Raw genomic sequence first — 11,202 nt, forward strand, 5'->3', positions numbered from 1 at the left:
AGTAATTTATACGTCAAAACTTTTTATTATAAAACATTAAAAATAATTACAAAACCATGCCTTCTTTGGTTATCTTTGGGGTTCCGTATAAAATTAACTCTTATAACAAAATTTTTAAATCAATAAAACAATTTATGTAAAAAAATAAGAATTTCTTTATCATAAAGGCGCTACGGAACTCTGAATTTCAAAGTTTATATAGAAAGATTAGTTAAATAAAAATATATATCCGAATGTGATTAAATACCTTAATGCACTTATTCTAACTTATATCTAGATTATTTAATGGAACCGTACTAGTCTTTTCGTACCAATTAAAAATACTGATTTTACATAAATATGAATGTTAAAATATAAAAACAAATTTAGATTCACAAGATTGAACACAGTACAGTCACTAACAAAACAATAAAAAAATACTTTTTTTTAATATAAACATCAAATCTTACAAGAATAAATAAATATAGCAAATTTCATAAAAATCTATTATTTTTTGTTATTAAAAAATCGCGATGAATAGATTATTCAAAAACAAGCCTCTACAAAATATTAGAAATCATGAGATTAAGGCAAAGTACATACAGACGCCATCACTAATTCAAAGCTATCCAAATGATTGAAATTTCGACCAAAGAAAAAAGTTATATCTCTACAGATCTCATAGGACATGTAACTTTTTTCATTGAATTAGTCGATTAATGTTACTAAAAACTACCCGCTCGAAAAACACGCTTACAAATTTCTTATCACCACAAATATTGCCCATAAAGTTATGTTAACTACTTCATTATACAACACTATGTTAAAAAACCCTTAAAACATATGAGGTTAAACACTACCTAATTAAAGCAAATATGTATATTGTTCTACATTCTGGGAATGTAACGGGTCACATAAACAAACACTTATATATTTACAACTAATTAATTATAAAAATATGTCCATCAACAAATTAATGTCTAAAAAATAATTTGAAGGAAATTACAATCGAAGGAGATTTTATTCTTTGGAAGAGCCACTACCATTGATTGGAGTGTAAGAGAGAAATAGGCCGATGTAATACCCCTATAACTATGCCATACATTATATAGGAAAAAGGAATAAACAATGAAAATTATAGAGTACAGTCAGCATCAAAAGTGTTCAAGATGGTTCAACAAAAAAAAAACTTTTTAGCAATTTTTAACAGTTCAGTACCTGTCATGAACACTATATTAAACTGATTTTGATATACAATTATACCACTCTCTAAATATTATTAATTTAAATATTAAACATTTCCAGATAATTTGCTTATAGCTTTCTACGCAAGGCAACACAGAATCGTACATTTTTCTAATCATTATGCCAATTACAAAATGCCACACAAAGCAATTTTTATCATAAACATTCGATATACTGAACACATGCGAGGCTTTAGATGTTTGACATTTTATGATTATATTATTATTTCTAATTAATAAATTGGAATGTTACAACTAATTGCTGGCAATATTCGAGACATTAATGCTTAAAAAATAGAAATAAGTTAATTTTTGTATAAAAATAAACACAGATCCTGGCTGTAGGTAAAAAATATTTCTAAATCAGTGCAGAAAAATAAATCTCCATAAATTAATTATTCGGAATGAAAATAATTTAACAAACAGTAAAAATAATCATGCAAAAAAAATTGAGGTTATTTTTTTTAAATTACACTTACTTATTACATTATTAAATATAACAAATATAATAAAAATAATAAAAACAATTAGTATACAAACTTAACAATTAAATTAGTTATTTAATAATTTTGTCATTTTATTAATAAAACAAAAAAAAAATATCTGAGAGGTAGACGTGGGGTACAAATTTGGATTTTACTATGTAATATATAAAGCTGTGTTCACACAAGGGCTTTTAACATAATTATGAAAAAAAGATCAAGTCAGATCTATTAAAAGGTCATTCACTTTATTCTAGCCTCACCTTTATTGTCAAACTATTGTTAATCTAACAATTATTATTTTATTAAAAAAAATCACATTCGCTGTCAAAAATATCGATTGAATGACTTCGAAAATCTAAATCATTCAATTGATATTTTTAATCATTCACTCATTCAGTTAGCAATTATGTTATCTGTTCTAATATCAAACGAAATATGATATAATGAAATGTCTAATGTCGAATGACTTTTTTTTACTGACGAATGTTTGTTTTGACAAAAAAAAACTAACGCTCCTTACTTCTACGTTCAGCAAATATCAAAAACGTTCCGTTTATTACATTATTAAACTAATGTATTTTTCTTGTCTTTTTTACTCACTCTTGTATTATTGAAGTTACCGTAGAATTCCACTGCCACACTTGTATTGATACATGTCTCCGTTTTCAAAGAGAATAAAAGGGACGATATACAAATATGTTGACAGTGGAAATCCATCCTTATATGTATTTGAATTTTTGAATACGTTACGTGTATAAAAAGTGTTGCGTTGTGTAGACGTGTTGTTATAGAGGATTGGCCACCTCCTCCCCCGGCAGAGAATGCACGCGAGCTGACAGCAGATTGTGCAGGATGAACACTGCCGGCTTTGGACTGCCTTCCATGTCCAATTCCTGAGGGAAATCACCATTAAATTAAATGTTATACTTGGATGTAGACCTCAGCGAAATATCAATCTATTTCTACTTAATTCCTGATTGAATTGAAGATTTATCGGGACAATAAATTGCTAACAGCGAAAACGACACACATTAATCGTTTCATCGAATTGCTAGCGCAGCTTTAAATGATACACCTCCACGCATAGCTGGCTGGGTCAAAATTGGTGGGAAGATAGCTTAGAAGCAGGAGATGGACATAGGATATTTTCATACTATTCCCTGTTTTGTAGACGGAGTCGCGGGCACAGCTAGTGTAGCAATAAATGAATGTACTCACAAGTGTGTCATCGTCTGCAAAGTGTAGCCAGAGTGCGGTGCGGTCATCATCTGCGGAGGCGCGTAGTGCGTGCAGCGGGCGGCGGTAGAGCGCGCGCGCACCGCCCCGCCCCAGCGAGCCCGCCGCCTCCCACACGCACACCCCGCCCGCACCCAGCGACAGACGTGCGCACGCGCCGCGGTACCGGCAACCTGCGCACACGCACACCGCACACCGCACACACGTAAATACAATACTTATTTTGTCACTAGTAATAAATTAAATTCACTTAATGTTCGAGCAAGGTGAACGATGTTATACCTTAAGTGGTAAGCTATTAATAATTAATTTCTGCTCTGAATTGACGAACTATACAAGATTTACCACTTATGAACTACTAAACCCTGACTTACGGAATGTGAACTCGGGCTGTGCTCTGACTGCATGGTGCGCGCCGTCCACCAGCGCCCCCGCCACCGCGGCCAGGTCGTGCGGCGTGTCGGCCCGCAGCGCGCGCACGCACAGGCCGGCCGGCGTGCCCGCGCGCACGCCCAGCGCTGCCGCCCCGCCCCCAGACCCAGACCCGGCCCCCGCCTCCGCCTCCTCCGAAACGCCGCGCCGCCACCACGCCAGCCGCGTCGCCGCCAGGTTGAAGTTCTCCGTGGGCGCGCACCACGCCTCCGCAGACCATGGCGCCGCCTCATATAGCCTGCAAGCATGTTGCTTTACTTAATAAGAGCGGTCAACAGAGCCTGCATCCGCACGGGATTATAAAAAATTGAATTAGAAGCTTATGTGTTCTTTCAGGCTATGTTCTAGTGAGATCCATGCACAAGAAATATTAACCTCAATTCACGATCCGTGATAGCAACGAATGTTGGCACCCAACCTTCCAAGTCATCGGAACTGTCAGATCCGCCTGAAGCTCCCATCTGAAACAAAATTAACACAATTGTTAAAATTTTAAAGCATGGCAACCTCATAAACAATACACATCCGTATACTTACGATATCCTGAGGCGGTCTACGCGCAAGCCAACCAGCATATCGCACGTCGCCAAGCAGCGCCCGCAGGCGAGGTCGGGCGCGGGCAAGCGCGGCGCGTGCAGCACGTCGAGCAGCCGCGTGTAACGCACGGTGCCAGCCCGCCGCCGCACCAGCACACCCCGCGCGTAGTGCCAGCGCGTGTACCCCGTCCGGGGAGTACAACTCGATTATACGCTCCTCTATAAACATATAAAACAAAATATATTAATTGTTGTATTCGCAATTTCTTTTAACAAGAGACAATGATTTAACTATTATTGGTAGTATCCAGTCATCCAGTCAAACAATCGCGAAAATCTTCTCAACAAGCGCGGTTTTGCGGACATGTCAGTTAGTCAAAAATTATTAAATTTTCATTTTCGGTATACCAATGCTTATACATGTTCCGAAATAAGAGTTGTTTTTTCCTATGCTACATACAGACACTCTAATTTTATTTATTGTAAAAATATATTAAATATTGTCACCGCAAATAGCGTCATATTAACTTTCCGCGGTTTGTGGGTTTCACTGTAATTAATACAAGTGTAATGAGATATTGATCACCTGTCGACATAGGTATTAAATTTACTGTGTAATTTATCTCAAGCACGAAATAATTATACATCAAGCTTTATATAAGCCAAATTATATTAGGTAACTTTACATATGTAATTGGACAGCATAATAACTTGATTTTTTAATTTTTCATTTAGGTTTATGGTATTGTTTACATTCTATAATTTGTAACACTTAATTACCTGGGTCATGATGGCGAAGGTTCTTAGCCACACATGCCATCAGCAGTGGTACATAACGGGTGTCGGCGCGCCGTCGCCTAGGTGACGGCGGCGAAGGGGGTGCCTCCGCCATGTAGCCGCGCTGCAGCTCCCAACCTACTTCGCTAATGATTGACGCCTTACGGAAATAAGGTGTTACTTCACGAAGATATTTCACTAGAACAAAATTGTATTTTTTTATTAACAGTTACATTTAAACTTTGTTAATTAAAAACTCAGAAGAAAATGTATGAAATAACTCTTCAGTTGTTTTAATCCGATCATGATGATATTAATGTACGAGGCGAATCTTTGACAATGGATTGAAATTGCTTGCCATAGCCGTGCTATTCATTCAAAGGCATTTTTAATTATCTAAAAAGTCATAGTATCATAACTACTAAAATAGCATAGATAGCTGAGAAGTAAGTTCTAAGATTCTCTGTCTATGTATGTGTGTGTGTGTGTGTGTGTAGAACACAATAACAACTACACACACCAACCCTAATTACTTTGAACCTAATTAGGAGGTCATATCAATTTAAAACAATTATATCTATGAACTCATATTAAATGAATATGTTAAAGAGATAATATTGTCTAGGCCAACATATCTATGTTAATGAGTATTTTATTATCTTACCTTCTAACTGCACCATTTTCCCTGCTCTTTTTAATGCTTTTACAGCTTCCTCATGTGTTGCATCTTTTAAGTCCTCACCATTTACAGAAAGAATAGCATCACCAACATACAATTGCTCAGTAAGATCAGCGGCCATGCCTTTAAAAATTTTTGATATTAATATAGGCATATTATTTTCTATCCCTCCTTTAATAGATATACCTAAACCATTATTGTCTGATTTCACAACTTGCACCAGGCGTTTCTGATTGGCGATAGCTTCAGGCACCTCTGTGAAGTCACTATTTGGTGTCTCTACGTTATTGTTATTCAATGTTCCATTTAAAGTTGTAGTAGCATCGTAACCATCGTCTAACGACACGCTCAGGTAATCATCTTCGAGAGAACAATGCACTCGGTACCAAACACCGCGTACCAATGTCTCCAGCAACCCTGACCGAGCACATGTTGCATTAGGACTCTCGCTTCCACCGCTGGAACCACCGTTCTCCACCATAATTACAATTTATTCGTTATAATTGACTCAATATATAAATGTATACCAAAACTATATTTCGTTTTTGTAAAATATTGTTGATAAAATTAAACATCAAGTTGCGCGTTTATATTTTAATTCAACACATTATCGTTTTTATTTCTCCAAGGTTTAGACAAGTATGACAATTCAATAATATCATCAAATAAACAGAGATTCATTGCACAATCAATATTACGACATAAATTTGACGTTCCCCGTCCGCCCACCGATTATAGAGAATGAATGATTAAGCACGAATTCAATCAAAAATGAACGAATGGCGCAAAGTGTTGTCAACTTGTTGACAACAAAATTTTAAAAAATTAGTACTTTATATTCTAATGTTAGTAAAGTAAAATAATCTTATTGATTTAACACCAGTATATCTCTAAATTTATACGTAAAATGATTTGTAGTTCAACGCTCTATGACAGATTAATGTGTAACGGTTTAATGATGGCAATTAAAATGACAAATAATAACCAAGTGACAAGCAAGTGACATCTTTGCGTTTGGTTTTGTTGGTTTGTTTTGAAATCACACTGGGAATGGAAACATAAATATTAGCAAAGTTTTGCTCTAAAATAATATTATTTAGACAAAACAAAGTTTACCAATTAGAAACTATTAGGGAAATGATGGTTACGTGTCGGGCATGTCTTGAAACTAATAAAGAAATGAGAACTTTAGATGAGCCATTTGCTGTACAGTATAATTTACTAACCGAACTTAAGGTTAGTGATATAATTTTAGTAAATAATTAAAATTAATCGAAGAAATAATAACAATTATTTTATCTGAAAATATATATTATAACACTTTGTATTCGTTACTTTTACAGATATGTGTCGGTGATAAAATGTCGCAGCTAATCTGCTGCAATTGTTGGGAAACGGTGAATTATTTTATCGATTTTAGGAATAGGTGTATTACCTCAGAATCTGTTATGAGAAATGCAATATTGAATGTGAGTATGGAACTTTTATATATGTAATAGTGTTAGCAGTTAATACTCAAATTTAAAACACCTCCAGCCCATCTAATATTAATAAGTCCATCACTTTGTGTTTACATAAAAAAATAAAGGAGAATAAATGTCCAAAATAAATCTAACTAATTACAGATTGTGAAAGATGATCCTGATAGTACAATAAATGAAAACTGTTTAAATAGTGAAGTAAAATCTGAACCTAAGGAAGAATCAATGGATTCTAGTGCTTTCAACAATATTTATGACAGTAATAATTTTGAGAGTAGTAAAACATTTGAAATACCATTGTTTGCTATATCAAATGTTACATCACAAGGTATGTTTTTTCTATCACATAAATTACTAGCTTTTGACTCCTACTTTGTCTGTGTGCAGGTAAAAAATTCCTATTAAGTATACTATGCATTCTTTCAGAATATTCTGTATCTGTGCCAATAATCATTAAGATCTGAAGATAGCTCCTAACAAACATCCATCTATACATCTAAACTTTCATAGTTATCTTATTGAAATACTAGTAACTATTATATTACTATTACTTTATATACTTATAGTTCTTTAACAAATATTTATTTAATTTCAGATGTTGCAAATGATTCAAAGACAGTGTTAATGCGAAAAATAAAACAACCTTTTAATATTGAAAATGGAGTGAAAATAAAGCGACTTTCTAAAAAGAAAAACAAAGTGAAAATACCTTTGGAAAATGAAGAAGAAATAAAACAGGCAATTAAAAATGAAGAAGTTAAGATTAAACGAAAAATAAAAGACAAGCTGAGAGCTCAAGAACTCAAGTTAAAAAAACTATGTGGTAAAAAAAAGTGTTAAGAATACTTTTTAAAAATTATATTATATAACTCAAGCTCCTAATAGGAGGTGACACAAATATATGTGACATTTGGGTTACCTATGTTAGACGTCTATCGTAATTTAGAAGTGACTTGGCTACAGTCAACAAATTTAGTCCAGTGTAGATTGTTTGACTTCCCATGCACCTTTAAATTGTTTTTCTGATATTTAGTTTCATATTTTTTTTCTTCACTGTCAGAAAGTTGTATATGTGTACAAATTTAAACTTTCAGGTCTTTGTAAAGCATCATTTGAAGACAATAAAGAATTATTTGATCACTTAGAGTGCCATAAAATAGATAAAATGTGTAAATTATGTCATGAAATATTTACCGAATGGCCGGAAATACTAGGCCACAGATTCCGACATACTCCAGATAGTCAAAAAAGGTGCCATATGTGTAATAAATATTGTATTAATCATGTACATATGGAGCATCATTATAGGAAAATGCATTATGATGGAAGTGTATGTATTATTTGAGATGAATATTGTTTTTTCTGCTGGAATTATATTATATTTAAGTTGAATATTTAAAGGTAGTTTCCTAGTATAATGGTATCTGTTCACAGTGGCACAAAGCTTTGCATCATTCAAAAATAGATTAAAATCAGTGCTTTTCGAGAAAGCTCTGTATTCATATTATATTGTGGTGTATAAATAATAATTATATTTATTATTGTTTTAGATTAAGTTAAAATGTAACCAGTGTGACCGAACCTATGACACGCCGCGAAATTTAAGAAAACATAAATCGAATGTACATTCTGATAAACAGTTTATCTGTGATGATTGTGGGGAAACGTAAGTAAAGACGGTTTTCAGTTATCATTATTCCAGTCCAGCAATTGAAGCCAGTGATGGATTACAACTGTTAAACCACACTGGTATTACTGTGTGGTTTCCATTGTGGGCTTACATGTTTCTATTTATATGCAATGCGGGGTTCCTAACTGGACTAGAATAATGTAAACTGGTAAATTCAAATCTTATCCTTAATGTACCTTTTTTAAATAAATTAAAAATGTATAGTTGTCTCAGTTTGCATGAAGTAATGAAGAGAGACAGCAATATCTTTATATGTTAAATTTCCTAATAAAAGTTGATGCGTAAGATATGTTAAATTACTTTTTATTACAGATTCAATACAAAGTGCAAAATTAAAATACATGTATTAAGACATACTACTATAAAGCGGCATGTTTGTAAACTATGTGGATATTCAACCAAATATGTTAGCGGTCTGAGGGTAATATATGTAATGCTTTCATTTTTTTTTTTCTAATGAGACCAACAACTTGATAAAAACCATGAAAAAATCATTGTTCCCGCTGCATGTATTGTCTGACATTTTTGTTTTAATTTTAATTAATTAAATATTTTTATTCCCGCAGGAGCATAATTTGAGAAAACATACAGCTTTAAAAGTTTATTGCACTGGCTGCGGTGCGGTGTTTTCATGTCAAGAAAAACTTGACAAACATATTTGTAAGCAAAAGTCCAGAGTCTGTCCAATATGCGGCATAAAAATGAATAAATCTTCAATGGTAAGAATTTTATTTTCACTTTAAAATATAATTAATAATTTTTACTATGATTACTTTGCCAAAAAAACTTGTACTAAAATATACAGTCAGTTTTTCAAGTCTCTAACGCACACTAAGCTAGTTTATCTATGAAAAACACTGACCTATATGGACAGGCTATAAGCCATGGTATTTTGTGCCTATTTGATTTTTACCATTTTACCACAGATAACGGCTTTAAGAATTTGAACTATTGATAGAATTAGGATTAACTATAACATATATCAATAGTTATTAAGTTATTACAGATATATCGTCATTTAAAAACTCATGATGAAGAAAAGCCGTACAAATGCGAGGTGTGCGGCAACACGTATATGAACAAAGTGTCGCTGCAGATGCACCTCGACAAGCACAACGGCAACCGCACCAAGCAGTGTCAGTACTGCCCTGCAAAATTCTTCTACGGATCTGCTTTGAACAAACATCGCCGCATACATACAGGTATTCAGGCAAATATAATGGCAGCTCGGAAATAATGTTCTGTAAACCAATTCATTTTTATTTGTTTTCAAAAACATAACAATTTGAATATAAAAATACAATTACATTGTGTATTTTCAAAAATTTATTTCAACGTTCTGCGAAAAAACGATAGCCTGTCATGGCGTTGTCAGTGACGTCACCCTGCGTTATAGAGTAAAATCGTTCTCTGTATGTTATTGTGGTACTGAATTCCGAACTATTAAAATAACTATGACAATGGCGCTGTCCAGGGTGTGACGTCACGCTAAAAATATTCATAATAACATTTTTATCATCTTTGCAAAATAGTTAATTAATTATTAATTAGAAACTTAATTTCCAATTTTTTTGGACAATTTTAGGTTGAGCTATCCGTTCATATTTTTATTTTAATTTTACAGGAGAACGGCCGTACGTTTGTCAAACTTGCGGCAGAAGTTTTACCAGTAATTTTAACCTCAAAGTACACCGGCGGGTCCATGGCGAATACTTGATAAACAAGAAAGTCAAACCTGAAGATATAACCAATGTAATATGATATTAAAATAAATAAAATAAGCAAATATTTCGAAACATTTCTTTATAAATAAATTACCATAGAAATACAGATTATATCTAAGTAAAAAAAGTAAACGTATCACATACAAAAGAGTCTTTGGCAAGTACAAAATGTACTATAAAATTTTTAAATTTACAAAAGTATATAAAGTCGAAGGTAGAAACATTAACGAAACAAATCCATCTAGATAATATTGTTTAAAAAAAATTACATGCTAAGAAAACATTACAATACTGGCAAGAATACAATAAAAAAGATGTAGAAAAAATGTTACGGTTATTATTTTAAATTACATTCCTTATTTTTAGTGATTTTAATAACACGACAATTACATACAATTTTTGCATATTTTTCACAGTAGAGAAATATGCTTTTAGTAATGTCATGGCAATATTATATACATAATTTTTTTATTTCCACATAGACACAAAATGTGATTTTTGTTATATTTAAGGCAGTGTTTTGTTACTGTGGGTTTTTACTGTATAAATTTGTAAAAACATATTTTCATCCCACTCATTCTCTTTGAAATGACAAGGATGGCAATATATATTAATACAATTACTACGGCAGTGACATTTCGTTACAAGAGCGTCGCCAGCCGATGATAAAGGCTAAAATTAAGGGAGATGGAGATTGTAGTAATTTATTCCCAATTTGCTTATCAATAAAAAATTGGTGGTTTTCTTTTCATTAAAACTGACAAGTAGTTTTTGAGTTATTTACATAGATCTAGGGTTAGTAAGCATCTTAGTATTTCCAAATAGTCTGTGTTAATTTTCTTAAAAACTCTCGGCCATCCATTGCCGACGCCCATAGGTTCTTTCAATGATAAAAAAATTATTTTTAAAGTGTGGACAATTCAATATTGTACAATAATA

The 11,202-nt window shown here is 33.0% G+C and overlaps 3 protein-coding genes across 3 annotated transcripts; 2 read left to right on the top strand and 1 right to left on the bottom strand.

Moving 5' to 3' along the window:
• Positions 1 to 1,782: 1,782 nt before the first annotated feature.
• Positions 1,783 to 6,086, bottom strand: Syn1 (Syntrophin-like 1). The gene is made up of 7 exons (XM_013320597.1): positions 5,354 to 6,086; positions 4,693 to 4,887; positions 3,914 to 4,131; positions 3,752 to 3,837; positions 3,319 to 3,614; positions 2,927 to 3,117; positions 1,783 to 2,601 (listed from the first exon to the last, which is right to left on the bottom strand). The coding sequence occupies exons 1-7, from the start codon at positions 5,847 to 5,849 to the stop codon at positions 2,494 to 2,496; spliced, it is 1,590 nt and encodes a 529-aa protein (XP_013176051.1). The 5' UTR covers positions 5,850 to 6,086; the 3' UTR covers positions 1,783 to 2,493.
• A 229-nt stretch (positions 6,087 to 6,315) lies between these two features.
• On the top strand, positions 6,316 to 7,994 carry LOC106123419 (uncharacterized). Its single transcript, XM_013319734.1, has 5 exons — positions 6,316 to 6,604; positions 6,712 to 6,837; positions 6,994 to 7,177; positions 7,445 to 7,587; positions 7,944 to 7,994. The coding sequence occupies exons 1-5, from the start codon at positions 6,506 to 6,508 to the stop codon at positions 7,992 to 7,994; spliced, it is 603 nt and encodes a 200-aa protein (XP_013175188.1). The 5' UTR covers positions 6,316 to 6,505.
• LOC106124357 (zinc finger protein 260-like) lies at positions 7,638 to 11,201 on the top strand. The gene is made up of 7 exons (XM_013320931.1): positions 7,638 to 7,672; positions 7,944 to 8,179; positions 8,400 to 8,515; positions 8,852 to 8,960; positions 9,106 to 9,258; positions 9,546 to 9,741; positions 10,164 to 11,201. The coding sequence occupies exons 2-7, from the start codon at positions 8,015 to 8,017 to the stop codon at positions 10,298 to 10,300; spliced, it is 876 nt and encodes a 291-aa protein (XP_013176385.1). The 5' UTR covers positions 7,638 to 7,672; positions 7,944 to 8,014; the 3' UTR covers positions 10,301 to 11,201.
• The last annotated feature ends 1 nt before the right edge of the window (position 11,202 follows it).

This window comes from Papilio xuthus, unplaced genomic scaffold (assembly GCF_000836235.2).
Source record: "Papilio xuthus unplaced genomic scaffold, Pxut_1.1 DF828952.1, whole genome shotgun sequence".
Lineage (NCBI taxonomy): Eukaryota > Metazoa > Arthropoda > Insecta > Lepidoptera > Papilionidae > Papilio > Papilio xuthus.

What these genes read in the sequence shown, in the direction of transcription:
- LOC106123419 (XM_013319734.1), top strand. Translation starts at nt 6,506, where the DNA reads ATGATGGTTACGTGTCGGGCATGTCTTGAAACTAATAAAGAAATGAGA. An exon ending in ATTTACTAACCGAACTTAAG is followed by an intron (nt 6,605 to 6,711) that starts GTTAGTGATATA and finishes TTACTTTTACAG; the next exon opens with ATATGTGTCGGTGATAAAAT. An exon ending in ATGAAGAAGAAATAAAACAG is followed by an intron (nt 7,588 to 7,943) that starts GCAATTAAAAAT and finishes TTAAACTTTCAG; the next exon opens with GTCTTTGTAAAGCATCATTT.
- Syn1 (XM_013320597.1), bottom strand. Translation starts at nt 5,849, where the DNA reads ATGGTGGAGAACGGTGGTTCCAGCGGTGGAAGCGAGAGTCCTAATGCA. An exon ending in GAAAATGGTGCAGTTAGAAG is followed by an intron (nt 4,888 to 5,353) that starts GTAAGATAATAA and finishes ATTTTGTTCTAG; the next exon opens with TGAAATATCTTCGTGAAGTA. An exon ending in ACAGCCCGAGTTCACATTCC is followed by an intron (nt 3,118 to 3,318) that starts GTAAGTCAGGGT and finishes GCGTGTGCGCAG; the next exon opens with GTTGCCGGTACCGCGGCGCG.
- LOC106124357 (XM_013320931.1), top strand. Translation starts at nt 8,015, where the DNA reads ATGTGTAAATTATGTCATGAAATATTTACCGAATGGCCGGAAATACTA. An exon ending in TGTGATGATTGTGGGGAAAC is followed by an intron (nt 8,516 to 8,851) that starts GTAAGTAAAGAC and finishes TTTTTATTACAG; the next exon opens with ATTCAATACAAAGTGCAAAA. An exon ending in ACATCGCCGCATACATACAG is followed by an intron (nt 9,742 to 10,163) that starts GTATTCAGGCAA and finishes TTAATTTTACAG; the next exon opens with GAGAACGGCCGTACGTTTGT.